Source organism: Prunus mume, linkage group LG6 (genome assembly GCF_029339155.1).
Source record: "Prunus mume cultivar Tortuosa linkage group LG6, ASM2933915v1, whole genome shotgun sequence".
Classification (NCBI taxonomy): domain Eukaryota; kingdom Viridiplantae; phylum Streptophyta; class Magnoliopsida; order Rosales; family Rosaceae; genus Prunus; species Prunus mume.
The window spans coordinates 18488919-18505658 of record NC_142703.1 but is presented as its reverse complement, the minus strand read 5'-3'; the positions used below and the strand labels follow the sequence as shown (position 1 = coordinate 18505658).

The 16740-nt window shown below is 38.4% G+C and overlaps 2 protein-coding genes across 2 annotated transcripts; one reads left to right on the top strand and one right to left on the bottom strand.

Annotated features, from left to right (window-relative positions):
- Positions 1–2636: 2636 nt before the first annotated feature.
- On the bottom strand, positions 2637–5405 carry LOC103335715 (cysteine protease RD19A). The gene is made up of 4 exons (XM_008238743.2): positions 4881–5405; positions 4670–4789; positions 3321–3567; positions 2637–3149 (listed from the first exon to the last, which is right to left on the bottom strand). Exons 1-4 carry the CDS (start codon positions 5331–5333, stop codon positions 2866–2868), a joined length of 1104 nt encoding a protein of 367 aa, XP_008236965.2. The 5' UTR covers positions 5334–5405; the 3' UTR covers positions 2637–2865.
- A 1999-nt stretch (positions 5406–7404) lies between these two features.
- On the top strand, positions 7405–12303 carry LOC103335766 (purple acid phosphatase 2-like). Its single transcript, XM_089055106.1, has 8 exons — positions 7405–7748; positions 8090–8287; positions 8396–8460; positions 9687–9737; positions 9894–10122; positions 10242–10460; positions 12057–12181; positions 12270–12303. The coding sequence occupies exons 1-8, from the start codon at positions 7539–7541 to the stop codon at positions 12301–12303; spliced, it is 1131 nt and encodes a 376-aa protein (XP_088911232.1). The 5' UTR covers positions 7405–7538.
- Positions 12304–16740: the final 4437 nt, after the last annotated feature.

Sequence of the window (16740 nt, the reverse complement as noted above, 5' to 3'; positions counted from 1 at the left end):
TTTTTTTTTAATCAAATAAAGTATCTCTTCTTAATTTCATGTTAAATGTCAAATCCATATATAATTGAGCCAAAGCCTATATGGAATATACCAGTTTCGTTCTCCTAGACTTTTGTGGTCTAAAGGATTTGTGGTCAACCACCCTTAAACTTTGTGATTCAAGCGAACGGGACTATGGTATATATATAATTAAAAATTAATCGGTGCAACAAGATTAACAACAAGAAGAACGAACAACCTCTATGAATTTCATTCCATTAAGATGAGAGATTGGTGAAATGTACAAAACATATTCCTTCAGCTCTAATTAGTCAAAAGATTAAGCACCAGGCCTTATAGAGGCAGTTGTAAACCCCCCCCTTCTTGTTTATTTATTTCTTTTGGTACTGAAGAGACAATATTATAGTATAATTTTATGTACTTTTCCCCTCTATGATTTTTTTCACTTCTCCAAATAGAAGGAACCTTTCCTTCATTCAAACTCAATCTTTCATACTACAGTCTTCATTTGACGTTCAAATAGCCTCTACATTATGTATTGATGTGTGCCACCCACACGTATATCAGCTCTTTGCTTTATTATATCTCATTTTTCAGTTTGCTCAGTTTTCAGCTCTTTGCTTTATTTAATCTGTTTTAAAAACAAAATGGAGTTGAACAAGTGTTTGATCATATAAGCACACCCCACCAAATCTTGGTGTCCAACCAACAAGAATTCTAGTTTAAAATAAACTTAGAATATTGCAAGTTTGAATCAAATAAAGAGAAAGTAATCTTAAAAAAGGTTTAGAGTAATTGTTCATTCAGGAAAGGTTTTGGGTTCGAGTCCTAACACTGAAGGTTTTGGGTTCGAGTCCTAACATCCGTATAGTATGTGTGAATTTAGTATATTATTGTCCATCTCGATAGAAAAGAGAAAAAGAAAAAGAGTTCTAGGCACAAAGTGGAAACTGCAATATGAGGGATGTGCAATGGGTTAATCAATTGCTTTTTTTTTTTTTTTTCTGTCATTAGAGACGTAGTTAATAGACATGTTTTCCTGTAAGTCGGACGAATAAAAAGCAAAGAAATCAGCAACAATTGGAGAAGAAGACGGCAAGCAGAAAAATATTAACACATCATTGAATTATTGTGATTGTTGAGATTAAACTAAATGCGAGTAAATGCACAAAACCTTTTAATATTTATAACTTAACTTAAAAACATTAGGGCCCGTCTGGTAACGTTTTCGGAGAATGTTTTCTGAGAGTATTTTCAGAGAATGAAAACAAGAAAATAAATTTGCATTTTCAGGAAATGAAAATGCGTCTGGTAAATTAATTAGAAAACATCTTTAGAAAACAAAAACAATGAAAACGTGTCTGGTAGTACAATTGTTTTTCAGGTTTATTTTTGCTAATTTTAGTTCTAATTTTTTTTTAATTATGATATTTTTATAGGCTAAAATTATTATAAACAATGAAAAAAAATTAAAGCACAAAAACTATCTTATCTCCTTTCTTTTTTCTTTCTTTTTTTCTTCTTTTTCTCCTTTTCTCTCTTTCCTCCTCTTTTCTTCTTTTGCTTCGCAAGTCCGGTTTTTTTTTTTTTTTTTTTCTTCATGTTTCCTTCTTTCTTCCCATTTTCTTCTTCTTTTCCTTCCCAGGCTGCACCCATTCTTCCTGCCTTCCGTGACATGAATCCCATACACCCACCCATCTCTCTCTCTCTCTCTCGTTCCACTAATTAATGGTTGTGGTGGTTTGATTGGGTGATTATGGTGGTTGAGCTGGGTATGCGGTGGTTCTTCTTCCTGTCTATGTTTTTCTTTTCTTTTCTTCTTCCTCTGTATTTTTTTTTCTTAGTTCTCATATTTGTGTTATTTTGGGTCGGAGAAGATGGGTGTTGTTCCCGTTGGTGGGTTTATCAGTTGTCAAGAGAAAGAGCTAGAGTTGTTTATGAGATACATTCTTGTGTTTTCAGAAAACACTGAAAACGAAATCACTGAAAACAACTTTTTTTCGTTTTCAACTTTTGTTCACAAAGTCAGATTTGTTTTCAGAAAACGTTTTGTGAGGGAAAACGGAAACGATGCACTGAACGTGTATTTGTGAAAAACAGGAAACAAAAACAGAAAACAGGCTCTAAAAACATTACCAAACGGGCCCTTAGTGTTTCAATGTTTCATTCATTCAATGACTGCTTTTTCAGAAGCAAAATATGCGTGGCACACTGAGCAGTTACGAAAGTGCAGGCAAAATCAACATGTAGCCAAGTCATGCCCAACGTACCAAAATGCATGACGCAAAAGACCCAGTAACAGAAAGAAATAAAACTAGAATCAATCTTGCTTTCAAGGTGCATCATTTCCTTGTGGTATTTTCCAACAAAATACAAAGAAACAAAAAAAGAAGAAAACATTTCCTTTTGGAATAGCAGCTTTACAATTTAAAAAGCATAACACACAAAATATCTTACAAGAAAACCCCAATTGACTGGTCATATAATTCATTCAGGTATATATATTTGCTATTTTTTTTTTCGAAAAATATAAAGAAAAGTAAAACTACCTGGGTTGGATTGATCCTTGAATAAATCCATCTTTCATTTAGCTGCCCTATAGTTATAATTTGGCAAGCAAATTAAATACCCATATATAAAGTCGGAAGAACTAGCATTAACAACACATAAAATAGGACATTTAAGATGTTCCGGCAAACCCCAAGAATTATCAAATACATGGGTGCTGCTATGTTTAGTTTTATGTTTTGTGCGGCTGACAGCTGACACTGTCAACAACAATTGGAGTTGCCCAAATAAATGTCTCCGAACTTGTATATACATTACACAGATATTCCAACTGCAATTATAAGTTGGGGTTGAAGCCTACTGTGGGTTGGTCTCAACGGATGCTGCAGCAACGGTTGAGACCATGGAGTCTACACCGCAGATATTCCGGCCCTTGCAGATTTTGTAGAATCCCTTCTCTCCCCAGTTCTCTCCCCATGAATTCTTTATGATCCAGTATGGCTTCTCCTTCATTCTGATGGGAGAATAGCCAGCCGCACCATAACCCACGAGCAACACCCCATGATCCAATCTCTTTGAGCAAATGTAGGGGCATGACACTCCACCGACATATGTTTGCATGAACACTGCGTTGATAGCCACTGCATTCGAACAATGTACTAGTTAATAACAGGCATTAACCACTACTGGAACTCATACCAGTACCCTATAATGCTCTTAAACCATAAAGCGAAGATGAGCAGAAAAATTAACATATCTTTACAAACAGAACAAGGCAAAGAACATAAATCACAAAATTAAATGCAAGTTACCTGCAAGAGGACCATTTTTCACAAGGTTTGCAGCAATTTGTTCTTCATCAAGGGAGACAACACTGAAATTGGCAACCTTTGCTGCAATTTTGCTTTTGTCAAATTTGCAGGTTCCACGATCAGTACCAGTGTATGGATATTCTTCTTCCTTCATTAGTCCACCAGCTTTGAGTGTGTACTCAAAGGCACTGTTCATGAGCCCGCCATTGCATCCAGCATCGCATGAACCGGCCTCCTCTGGATCACACTGCAAGTTTTTCAGAAGGAACGCATAAGAAATAGAAATTTAAGGAACTAACCTTATTCTAGGACATCACTGAATGAATGAAACAGTCAAACAAAACAATGGCAATCTGTTAATGGTGCTACTGTTAAAACACAAGCACCATTCATTATGTATTTCTATTAAGGATAAAGACACAAGCACCAATCAGACTGAACTGCTTCTGCATTATCAAGATAAACAATGGCAATAAAAACATTTCAGCAGCAAGAACACATTCTATTAAAAATCCTTCAACGCAACAAGCAGATAAATGACCATTTAACTTTTTACATCCAAATATAACTTCTTGCTACATCTCGTAATCATAGCTAAAACAAAACCAACTTTATTTGTCATTCACTAAATAAAACCAAAATAAAAAAACACACAGTTAATGTATTATCATGTCACCCCTGAACACTAATAAGGCAATAAGGCAAACAAAGCTAAAACAAAATCCAACTTTATTTTTCATTTACTAATTAAAACAAAAAAAACTAGTAGTTAAAGTATTATCATGTCACCCTGAACACCAATAAGGTAATAACCAAAACATATATAACATACAGCAGACACAACAATTACAATATACAGACATATTTCCTGCAAATTAGAAAACCCAACTCCGTGAACAATTATTACATCTCTACAATTTCTAACCTTTTCCATTCTCTTTGTGACATGTGTTGAGACTTAGGAACATGTAAAGACACCTTGACCCAAAAAAATGAACTTGAAAACACAGACACCGTCTCAGGTTTTGGTTTTTTTGGGGTGAAAATCTCAGGTTTTGGCTTAAATGCAATAAAAAAGTTGCAGTTCGTGACTTTCAGTACTGACAGAGACAAAGACAAGCAGAAAGAAGAAGCCAACTATTCATCATCCAGATTCCATGTGGGTCTCACATGGAGACCACAATCACAGATAATTTGAACAAGACAATTGTAAGAAATATTCTGACAAAAAAAATACCCTAGTGTATTCGCCAATTAAAATCAAACAATCAACCAATAGAAATCCGAATTTTCTTCATAAACAGAAGCACCAAATAATAATTCTTAAATTTTTTTAAAAAAAGTCAAACCTCGTGATCACAATCCACAAGCTGCTGCTCGCTGAGGCTCACAAGCTCTCCAGTCGCCAGAAAGTGGGCACCTTCCAAAGCTCCTGTAGTACTGAAACTCCAGCACGACCCGCACGAGCCCTAATTTCACAAAAACCCAAATAACCCAATAAATAAACAAATAAATTAAAAATGAATAAAATAAAATTTTACAATAAAAACGAAAAAAGACCTGATTTTTAACGGCGGTGACAGCTCCACGATCCCTCCAATCAAAATCCTCAGGCAGATTCTCGGTCGGGAGAATCGGAGCCTTGGTGGCGTCGGCAGGAAGCCTCAGCCCTCTGAGTCCGAGTTGACTCTTTCGGAACTCGGCCGGGGTCATATCGGAGAACCGAGTCACGCCGTGTTGAGCCGACGGGTCGAGCCTCTGGTGTCGCGCGGCTCGGCGCAGGTTGGCCTTGAACACTTCGAACCTGTAGTCGTGCTCCTCCTGGCTCGCGTACGACTTGCCGAATTGGTGCTTGAAGAGCGAGAAGTGGTGTTCGGCTCCGAGCCGATGGTCGTGCTGGTGATCATCGCCGCCGTCGACCACTTGCCTGATCAGCGGATCTGCGCTGTCCGATTGAGCACGCGAGACGATCAAGAGAGAGAATGCGAGAAGAAGAGAGAGATAGCGATCCATGTTTACAGAGACCGATTGGTAGCTTTGGTTCTGCACAGTCCGGTTTGCTTTATAAAGTCGACGAGGACCTTGGAGGTGTAAAATCCTCTGCGGTCGGGTTTATATACGTCGTATATCTGCACGGTTCACAGAGTGTCCCACCAATGATGGAGTGTGATGGACGGTTTAGATTTTCTGAGATGAGATATATTTTAAGGGTGTCGTGTAGGCGATAGTTTTGGGGGGTGTTTGCTTACGGGGGTGGGTAATGGGCGGGCGAATGGAAACGGGACACGTGGCGGTGTTGGAGTGTTGGTGTTGAATGGTAGTTGGATAGTGCCTTGCATTGCTTGTTGGTTTTGAATTGTAATTGGGTTGGATATTGTTTTGTTTCTGTTTTTTTCGGGTTTTATTTATTTCTTGGCTTGAAGATGATTGTTTTGTTGTTTTGTTGGAGAAAATAATAAGAAACAGAGGGGAAATAGGGTGGTGAATGAAATATTGCGGAGAAATTTGTGATGGAAGAGGTTTGTTTTCGATATCAACCGAGTGATGGATGATGAAAGAGGTTAATCTCGAGATTCGTTCACTTGTAGGATTAATGAGGTTAATGTATATGAGAATTACAATAAAATTTATAGATATCAACGATTGATAAATTACATTTTCTATCCTCATAGTTTGGCCTGATTTCTTATAGTTTACAAAGTTGCTATCTCATATAATTTGGTCTAGTTTATAATTTAGTGCTTACATGGAACTTAAAGTGGAAACTTCAATTTCAAACCAAACCACTTTAGAGGGGTACGATAGCAATTTTTTTTAACTCTATATACTTAAGAGAAAATTAGGCCAAGCTACAGAAACCAAAATTGTAATTTGGTCATAATATTTGACACGCGCGTACATAAACGATTGATGAAAATATAATTTAGAATGATAGTTGGATTGGGTTTTCTCCATTTGTCATGCTGTGTTTTAACTGGACTTGTTAAATTATGAGGTCATAAACAGTTAGGCTGATGTGTTTGTTTGAGTTGTGGTGGGCTATCAAGAATGACAAAACAATCTGTGTCAATTGCTTGCAGACTAACAGGTTTTTAGCTTGGAAGTTATCAATTTATCATACAACAAACATTGCTAGTTTGTTATGCTACATTTCAGGATTTAGTTTTAAGTTTGGAAGGCTTCAAGGGATGTTTGGGTGGTTGAGATAATGATTTGATGACACTAATTTGCTATCCCAGAAAATAACAAATTGCTAGATAGGGGGTGGACTTGTATAAGAAAACTAGATTTTTTTGGAATCTTTGCTTTGTTTTAACCCTTTTTGTGGTCATCATAAGTCATAATGATTTGTTACTTTCATTCTATCTTGAATTGGACAAAAACTTAACAAATCTAATCACACATGGTCATGCATTTTAACTCTCACATAACAATATCTGATTGGTTTGTGATGATACTGCTAGAGTGGCAAATACCTATTACCACCGTGCATATACCTGTAAAAATTGGTTACATACTACAAATCTTGGGGCGTTGGATTGCATTCGTTAAATGTGTTAGTAATCTCTTAGATGCAATTCAATGTCCGAGATTAAAAGTATATAACCAATCCTTAACTTAAATACTTACTGAATAATCTCCCCTCAAGTTACAACTTTTTTCTATAAAATATAAAAGGATTTTTTTTTTTTTTTTTGGTTTAATCAAATCTCAACCCAAACACCTCTTATGTCCACCAATACTTCTAATTTCTTCTTCTTCTTCCCTTTAATTAGGCAATTTAATACTTCTTTATTTATGAAATCTGACAATGCATTTTTTTTATATTTTACATATTAATATATATATATTACAGCCATTGTTATATTTTGATTGCTCCAATCCAAGAATAGATACGTTTCATTCACTCAGAAATCCCAAGGCCAACTGTATACAATCACTATTTCCGATCCCAAAAGAAACACAACTCAACTAAAATTCCCAGAAGAATAAGTACACATGTTAAAAATAAATAGAAAACCATGCAAATCCAAATCCCTTTAGCCTTAGGAACGTGCATATTCCTATACAGCTCTGAATAATATTCCCCATATTTCCTGATAAACTTTAGATTTTCTTTATTTAAATTAAATTAATTTTTATGTGTCTATAAAGGAGCATGATTTTGCTGAGCGCAATGGAATTTGTGTAGGGTTTGAGGGTGCCTTGAGTAATAATATGACCAAGATGGGTGTGGTGAGCTTAGCGTCTGTTTCCACTTCTTCAAGGGTAGCAAGGTTTGTAGTTTTGGGTTTGGCTTTGAACTTGGCTGTGGTTTGCAATGGAGGTATAACAAGCCCTTTTGTGAGGAAAGCTGAGAAGACGATTGATATGCCTTATGAAAGTGATGCCTTTCAAGTCCCTCATGGCTATAATGCACCTCAACAAGTATATATCTCCCCCATCTCCATCTCATCTCTAGTCAGTTGTAGCTCAATGATGTGACTTATTTGTACCACATTATTTGATGACATCATCGAGTCTCACCTCCTATACGAGTACGAGACATGTGATCAATAATTGTCATATAGAGATATATTTTTCTTTTTTGTGGGCAACCCTTTTTACTGTGGAAACACACAAGACCTTTTATTTACTTGAACCTTCATATTTTTATGTGGTCTTGTTTTTCAAGATTTATGGCTTGCTTCACACTTTTGCTTTTCTTCTTGATGATTTTGTTAGCTTAACTTTGTTTAATTGTATGATGTGTGTGTTCTTGATCTAAGGTTCATATAACACAAGGAGACCACAAGGGAAAGGCCATAATTGTGTCATGGGTCACTGTGGATGAAAAAGGCTCCAGCAAAGTGCTTTTCTGGAGTGAAGGTCAAAAGAAAAGGATGGCTGAAGGCAAAGCTAAAACCTATACATACCATGATTACACTTCTGGTTACATTCCCCACTGTACGATCAGAAACTTAGAGGTAAATTTCAATCTGCCTTTCTGTTTTTCCTCTTTTTCTTTGTTCTTTTTGTTCTATAAATAATTTGCTGACTGAAATTATGAACTAATAATATATAATTTTGGGCAGTACAATGCCAAATATTACTATGTGGTTGGAATTGGGCACACTGTGAGGCTGTTCTGGTTTGTAAGAGCATTGGCAGCAAGGGGCCCAAGGAGAGAGGGGGCAAACCCAAAATGTGGTTTCCAGCAACAAGAAGCTGCCAGGCAAGCAGTGGGGCCCTAAACTGGGCAAGCCGGGGAGGCTCGAGCCCACCGGCCGTGATGACGTGCACTTAAATTTTTTAAAGTGCAATACACGCGCCGGTTTAAAAATTTGACGCTACATGAGCCGCCAAAGATGATTCCACGTGTCGCATCTTTGGGCCATCCGACCGCTTTTAAACTTATCCAACGGCAGCCATTTTTTCGCGAATAAAAAAATCAAAAAGCAACCCCAACGACTCTATGCCACGTGGAAGCTCCCGGCTCTCCGATTAGTTTTTCCAAAGAATCCAACGGCAGTAATTTTTTGCCCAATAAAAAAATGAAAAAAAATCGGAAAATTTTTAAAAAAATACAAAAAAAATACTGAATTTTTTTTCTATAAATACCAACCAATACTCTTCACTTTTAACACCAACTCTTCATACATTTTCTTCTCATTCTACTATTTTTCACTTTCTAGTCAAATTTTTTTCACTTTCAAGTTGTTTTTTTCTCTATCATATTATGGGTTCTTGTAGTGAAACCGGAGGAGGGGCATGGAGCATGACGGAAGATATTAGCTTGTGTGAGGCTTGGCTCCAAGTTAGTTATTGTTCCGTAACGGGCAATGAGATCAAATTCTGTCATATGTGGAAAAAAATTCATCAGGAATTTTGTGAAAGGGTAATTGGTTCGACCCGTACGGATCAAGCATTATCTAGTAGGTAGAAAATTCTTCATAAAGAGCTGGGAAAATGGAGAGATGCCTTGACAAAAGCGATGAACAACCATAGAAGCGGGGAAAACCTTAGCAGTGAGGTAAATTATTTGTAATTTTTTATTTATTAATTTATCTGAAATTTGAATTTTGAAATGTATCTGAAATTTGAAATTTATCTGGAATTTATCTGAAATTTGAAACCGAAAATCTGATCCGATATGAATAGTATTGACACATAGGAACCCAAAAATCTTATCCGAAAATATTATCCAAATTAATTGTTTAAGTAAACAAAATTGTGAAAAAAACAAAAAAATGAATAGTATTTGCCATGGCAAGCCTTGCATTGCTGGAAACACAATTTTTTTTTTTTGTGCTAAGGCATCCACTATTCACGTGAATAGTACCACTTAGGCTCCCTTGCCATGGCAAGGGGCTAACTAGTGGAAGCTCCTCCTGAAGTTGGGCCAGATGTCCCTTATACATTTGGTCTCATGGGTAAGTATTTAAGTATTTTTTTTTTTTATAACCAAAACAGAATAGTAACTTTTAGCATTGTGATCCAAAAGTAATTTCATGCTTTTGATTCATTTACAAGGAAAATTTGGCTATTTGATTACTTGTAAATTAGACTTGCCATTTGGCTCTCATTTGCAAGGGATTTAGGCCAAACCTTTGATTCAAACTTGACACTTACTCACTATGAAGAAAACCCACTTAAAGGACAAACAGTTTTGAACCTTGGAGACCTCTCTTATGCTGATGATCATCCCAATCATGACAATGTTAAGTGGGATACATTTGGAAGATTCATTGAGAAAAGTTTTGCTTATCAACCTTGGATTTGGACTGCAGGGAACCATGAGATTGATTATGCTCCAGAAATTGTAAGCATTTCATAGCTAATCTTAAGCTCTCATTTTCCATATTTAGAGAGGTGAATTCTAGTTCCAAAATGTCATTGGAAAAGTGTTTTCTAAGAGAAGATTGATACTTTTTGTTGTAGGGTGAATACAAACCTTTCAAGCCGTACACTCACCGGTATAATGTCCCACACAAAGCATCAGGGAGCCTTGCCCCTTTTTTTTACTCAATCAAGAGAGCTTCAGCATACATCATAGTCTTGTCTTCATATACAGCTTATGGTACGTTTTTTCCCCTACTGACAAGGTCCGAACCAAACTCAACAAAGTACTTAACTAAATCTAATCCATGGCTGCACCTAGTAACTTCAGGCTGCCTATGTACCTTTACTGAGGGATTAAGCCACACGTAGTTCTTTCACTAAAACCCTTTTTCCTCTAAATCACAGCTCAACAATACTCACAAAATCTCCCCATACGCCAAACCATCCAAAGTCAGGTATGGGGCTATCCGCACGCCGGATAAACCTACGACACGTGCGAACTCATCATCATATCACATATATCCTCATACGCCGGGACGCACCCGGTCACGTATGGGGTCTGTCAACACGTCGGCTACTCCTACGACACATGCGACCTCAAAAGAATATCACATAATCCTCATACGCCGGACGCACCGCCACGATAGGTCCACAACATTCGGGAGGTACATAGGGTAGTGCGTATAGCACTCCAAACTGACATTCTATACTCTTTTATACCTTTAAATAAACACATAAATATATATAAATTTATAATATTGTATACACCTCAACCCCAATATAGCATTCGATAATCCCTGAATTTAAATCAATGAATTAATATTCTAATCCCACATAACCAACATACAATCAAGACCCATCACTACGGTCATTTTAATCTTCCTAGGAAGGTAACACTACCTAGGAAGTCTCACGGTCAATCTCGAGGACAAAATTCCCCTTTTCTAAAGTGCCCATGCGCCGGCAGCGCGTGGGTGTCCAAAGCGATACCCATCACGGAAAACTTCCAAATCGAGAGCCACCCTTCCGGCTACATCTACTACTCGACGAATGGAGCAACTTATTCAACTACGGAAACGTCCAATTCGGACGGCAAGTGGCTGGAATTTCAACTCGAAATCCGGCCAAAACCTAGGTTTCAAAATCGAGATCCTAGGCGAAAAATTAATCTAATCCTACACAACAGGCAACTAGATCTCAGAAAATGGGTGAGAAACCATACCTGTTTCACCGGATGTGGGCGGTTGAGGCTGCGGCGCAAGGACGGAAAACCCGATTCAAAGCAAATGAAATCGCCGCGGATTTGAGGTTTTCGGGGATTTCGTGCGACGTGATCGTCTCACGCCCCGCCATGGTGGGACGACCGTGAATCGAAGAGAGAGAGAATCGGAGTCGGGGGGAGAGAGAGAAGAGAGAGAAACGCGAGGGAGGAGAGAGAGAGAGAGAGAGCTGAGGGCATTTTTGACTTTTTATCAAAAATCCCTTTTTGAAATAATTACAATTATGCCACTGAGTTTCATTCGATCGTAACTCTCTCGTTACAACACCGATTCGAGTCCACTTTGTGTCTACGGACTCATCTCACCGTGCTCTACGCAACGGTACAGCCGAAATTCCCAAATTCCTTTCGGATAAGAAATAACCAAATTACCCCTATCCCAAGGGTAAATTCGTAATTTCACTTAAATAAATTAAAATAGGCAATAAATTTGGAGTCGAGGTGTTACAATGAACGATCTGTAAGTGCTCAAAATAAAATTTTTGAAACAGATCAATTCCTTTTATGGAACGCTTTAATGTTTGACAAATTAGTACATGAAACCCTTTTGAGGAGAAGTGTTTGACTGAAATGCTGATATCAAGAAAACTATATTCATCTTCCTTTTTCTGATAAGCAATTTGTGTGTATCACAGGAACGTGTATCGAATATTGCCTATAACATTGAAAATGGAAAGTGCTCTCCAGTGGTGAAAGATCAATCTGCGCCGGTGTACATTACCATTGGAGATGGAGGAAATATTGACGGCTTGGTAACCAAGTAAGTACATGATCTTTAGGGTTCAATGCTTTCCTATTTGTTAGCATTGCATACTTTAATCTATGAATGTTTTTTGTTTCTGGTGCAGTATGATGGAGCCACAGCCAGCTTACTCATTATAGAGAGGCGATTTTGGTCATGCCATTTTCGACATCAAGAACCGAACTCATGCCTTCTACAGTTGGCACCGGAACGACGATGGAGTTGCAGTGAAAGCCGATTCTATGTGGTTTTTCAATACATACCATCATCCTGTTGATGATTCTACAAGTTCCCAATCATGATCATGGGAAAAAAAAATTTTGTTGCTCTTGTTTTCTAGAATAAATTCAGATGTATATCTTATTAAGTTAGTCAATATTTTTTGTGGATGTTGGTAGGCTAAAGGTTGATTCATATATATAAATGCTTATGTTTTTTTTGTCTCCCTATATTTCTATCATTTGGTCACCTAGCAAACTAATATGGGAGCATCATATAATACGTCTATGCAACATCTCTCTCACAATAATCGTCTGTCACCAATACATTAGAAGTTTATCGAAACCTTTGTATGTGAAATCTGTTTTATATATATTTCTCCATCAAATTTCCATTAGAAAAATAGGAAAAATTTGGAGAGAATTTAGAGGAAGGAAACAATGATTATCAGGAGCTCCACCGTGAGCTTCATCTTTTCTATTCTTGTTCTTCATTCATAGTTGATGCCTTGTATTTATAGGCATATGGATTACACTATTTACTAATATTGTGTAATTACAATGATGACTCATTGGGGTGAGTCATGGTGGTAGGTAATTCTTGGTATGGTATAATATGCTATGGTAGGCTTCCATTACATCTAGGTTCATAACACTCCCCTTTGGATGCCACCATGTATGGAATATGCCTCGTTAAAAGCCTTGCCAGTAAAATCTAGTGGGACAAAAACTGGTTGAAGGGGAAAAGAGTACATAATCATGTGTAACATAAAATTTTGTGTGAAGAACACTGACACGCGTGCGACACTGCCTCCTTAAAACTTTGCTAGGAAAAACCCAGTGGGACAAAAACCGAGATGAAGGAAAAAGAGTACAGTGTGTGAAGATCTTTATTGATAGCATGCTCCCCTTGATGCTTGAAAAATATCTTTAAATCATACTATTGACCATTTTTCTGAATGTCTTAGTTGACACTGCTCCTGTGAATCAATCTTGCAATATTGTTGAATGCTCACCCTGATAACTCCATACATGGATTATTTGGTGGTTGTTGAGGCCTAAAAAAGTCCATGGTTGGGCCCAAATAAGTTTTCGGTCCAATACGCTACTGTATTAAGAAAAATCACATATCTGAGTACACGAAGGCTCGTCATATACGAGTCACACCACACGCGCCATGCCAAATAAATAATTCGTCATGTTCGGAATCGAGATTAAGATTATAAAATGCATTATCTTCGCAAATCCATGCTAATTATCCCGTCAAGCATAATAATTGAAAGCATGCCAAGCGATATGCCATGCCAAGCGACATGTCATGCCAAGTAGGAAATCATTATTACACACCCAACCACGCTACAAGCCTAAGTGGGCCCAATCCACTCGAATGCCCGAGGCTTGCTTGAGTGGGTTGTGGTATGAATGATAATAAATCAACATGAGGCCCATTGATGGGCCGAGAAATGGAAAGTTTTGGGTTGCTTGGGAGCCTCGAGACTCAAGCCCATTTCTTAGGCCCAAACATGTGGGTGAGCACAAGAGAGAAAAGTAGCCCAATAGCCCAAGCAAAATAACCTAACCAAAAATAACCCAACCAAAAATAAGCCCAATCAAAATAGCCTATTGACTCAACTAAAAAGCCCAAAAGTTTTAAATAACCCACTTGCTTGATAAACCATCTTGGACAACTACCATAATAAGCTACAAAGGCACCAGCACCTAGCTATAGGAATAAAAGCCACGAAGGGGAGGTCTGGAGGTTCCAGCACATGGAGGGAGCAAGTTCCAAGCAAGAAACATTCAAAGTACTAAAGAATATTAGTCTGCGAGCTGCCAGAAGCACCCTTTGAACCAGCATGTATATTCAATTCCTTCCCTCATCAGACCTAGCCTTGGAAGAGGAGAGAAAAGAAGGAAGAAAGATGGCTGAAAATAGGAGTCCGAAACAGCCGCGGAAAAAAGGGCCTTGAGCTCCAAAAAATCCCTGATTTTGTGCAAATGGGCAGAGAAGACTTCACCAAAAAAGGATGATTGAAGGGATGAATGGAGAAAGGAAGGGAAAGACTTGACAAAATGGGATGGAAGCCATTAGGGTTTCTTGGGAAGTGATGGTTTCCAACTGCTATAAATTGAGGCCTCTTCAACCCAACGAAATCAACACACATCTAGAGAGTAAGCTTCATCTCTCACCATGAAATCTCTGCAATTTCGTGCCTTATTCCTCCATCTCCTCCCACTTTCCATTCTGCCATGCCATTCTAGAGTCTGACATAGCTTTTGTCAGGCAGCTGGAAACTTGCCCAAACCACCAAATATTTCACCATTAGCCACAACTCAGACCTAGAGAGCAAGCTTTCTCTAACTTACAAAACCCAAAGCAATCTCGCAATGCACTGCTTCATCTTCTTCTCCATTTTGCTCTTCTGGCAGCTGCCGGAAGAACTCTGCTCTTCATTTTCCCTTTCATAGCCAAATCTCTTACAAAACTTCTCATTCCTTACCCTAACACTTCCTTTTCCCTCAAAACAAGCCTAAATTTTCTCTTAGTGCTAAACTCATGTTGATTTTGCTCTCATACCACATGCCACTCATGCTGAGCTTGAGAGTTTATCTGTAAGCATGAAGAAATTACCTGTAAGCTACCATTATTTTGATTGGTGAAGGTAACCAAAGTACTTCCTAAGGCTCTACTGCCCTTTCGAGGTATTTTGGGGCTTAATTTTCGAACTCAGGCAAAAGAGACAATTTCATCAGTCTGCCCTTTTACAAGACCCCACCCATTCGTAGTCTGCTGGAGGAAAAAGTCCCCTACATAAATTGGCGACTTCACTGGGGATTAGGCCATTATCTTCATCGATGCCTCCAAAGAAGAAGACCAGAAGCGACAACATGACTTCCCAAGACGAGCTGGACCACGGTGACTAGGAGTCAAGGAAAAATGTCTCACATAGAAAAGAAGAACATGCAAGTGAGGGAGCTTTCACCCTCATAGACCTTGTTGCAGCCATCCATGCCATGGGAAACCCAGAGGGGGATGGTGGACACAATCAAGGAGCTGAAAAGTTCAGCTGCTAAGCGAAGCAAAGAAAACGAGAGACTTCCACCAGAGTCTGTTGTTGCCGGAAAAGGGTTTAAACAAAAGAGACCATCGTTTGTCACCCAAGAAGATGTCATTGCCATGCTAGAGAGGGAACTGAGTTGAAGCCAAGAGGATTGAAAGTACCTTCCTCAGCCACCGTACCCATCAAGCTTGCTCCAGCAGCCATATCCTAAAGGCTATGAAGCACCGACCTTTGTACTCTTCGATGGAAGGAAGAGGAGCCTGAATGAGCATGTCAACCGCTTCATTGATGCCTTGGGACCACATGTTGGTGATTATAATCTCTGACTTAGAGAATTTTCAAAGAGTCTCACCGATCGTGCTTACACATGGTATATGACGTTGGCACCAGGCTCTATTCACTCTTGGGAAAGCTTGGCAAGTAGGTTTTGTAAGAAGTATTTCCAGCATGAAGAACGAGTCACCACCACTCAACTCAACAACACTAGTCAAAGACATGACGAGAATCCCGTGGACTTCGTGTGCAGGTTCCGAGACCTGGCGTTGGATTGCTACGATGTGAAAGACGAAGAGGCGCTTGTCGAAACTTGCATCAGCAATATCATGGCAGATTACAAAGTTTATTTGGAGAATATTGTCATCAGCCAATTTTCTCGGCTGCTAGAAGCAGTGAGGAAAACAAGCATTTCAGTCAAACTAAATGGATAGGAAGCTTGGAAGGGTGAAGAGGAAGAACGCCACTCGGGGGCTTCATTTGATCAGCAAGATTATCGAGAGACTGCTGCCGAAACCTCTCATAAGAGCCGCAAATCACTCTTTGATTAGTGGGGTCATGAGTCGCATGCAAGTAGATCAAAGAATCTGTGGCTCTGTTAAATAATTCTACAGAGCATGGCAGCCTAGTACAACACATGCCAAATACATGCCAACATAAGCCACAAGCTTTCATGTTATTGCAAGTCATACACGCTCCTTGGCCCTTTCATACTTAGGGGCTTAATTTGATGGGGGTATTTATCAATGCAAAATGGCTCAAAGCCTTACTACTGAGTTGCTTTTGCACCTATCCTTTTGTTTTTGGCTTTTCAAATTTATTTCAAAGATGAACTCCTTTTGTGTTTTTACCATATGTTTTCACAACTTTGGTAGAATGCACCACCATTATTGCATGCCAAGGTGTAAAATGATATTTGCAATGAGAATGGAGTATTTTGGAAAAAGAAAAAAACCTCTAGAATTCTTTCCTTACTTTTATCTTATTCTGTTTTGCAAAACATGTTCTTTGAAAAGAGAAAAGA

What these genes read in the sequence shown, in the direction of transcription:
- LOC103335715 (XM_008238743.2), bottom strand. Translation starts at nt 5,333, where the DNA reads ATGGATCGCTATCTCTCTCTTCTTCTCGCATTCTCTCTCTTGATCGTC. An exon ending in TCACCGCCGTTAAAAATCAG is followed by an intron (nt 4,790 to 4,880) that starts GTCTTTTTTCGT and finishes TTGTGAAATTAG; the next exon opens with GGCTCGTGCGGGTCGTGCTG. An exon ending in GAAAAATGGTCCTCTTGCAG is followed by an intron (nt 3,150 to 3,320) that starts GTAACTTGCATT and finishes GTTCGAATGCAG; the next exon opens with TGGCTATCAACGCAGTGTTC.
- LOC103335766 (XM_089055106.1), top strand. Translation starts at nt 7,539, where the DNA reads ATGACCAAGATGGGTGTGGTGAGCTTAGCGTCTGTTTCCACTTCTTCA. An exon ending in GCTATAATGCACCTCAACAA is followed by an intron (nt 7,749 to 8,089) that starts GTATATATCTCC and finishes TCTTGATCTAAG; the next exon opens with GTTCATATAACACAAGGAGA. An exon ending in AGGCTGTTCTGGTTTGTAAG is followed by an intron (nt 8,461 to 9,686) that starts AGCATTGGCAGC and finishes ACTAGTGGAAGC; the next exon opens with TCCTCCTGAAGTTGGGCCAG.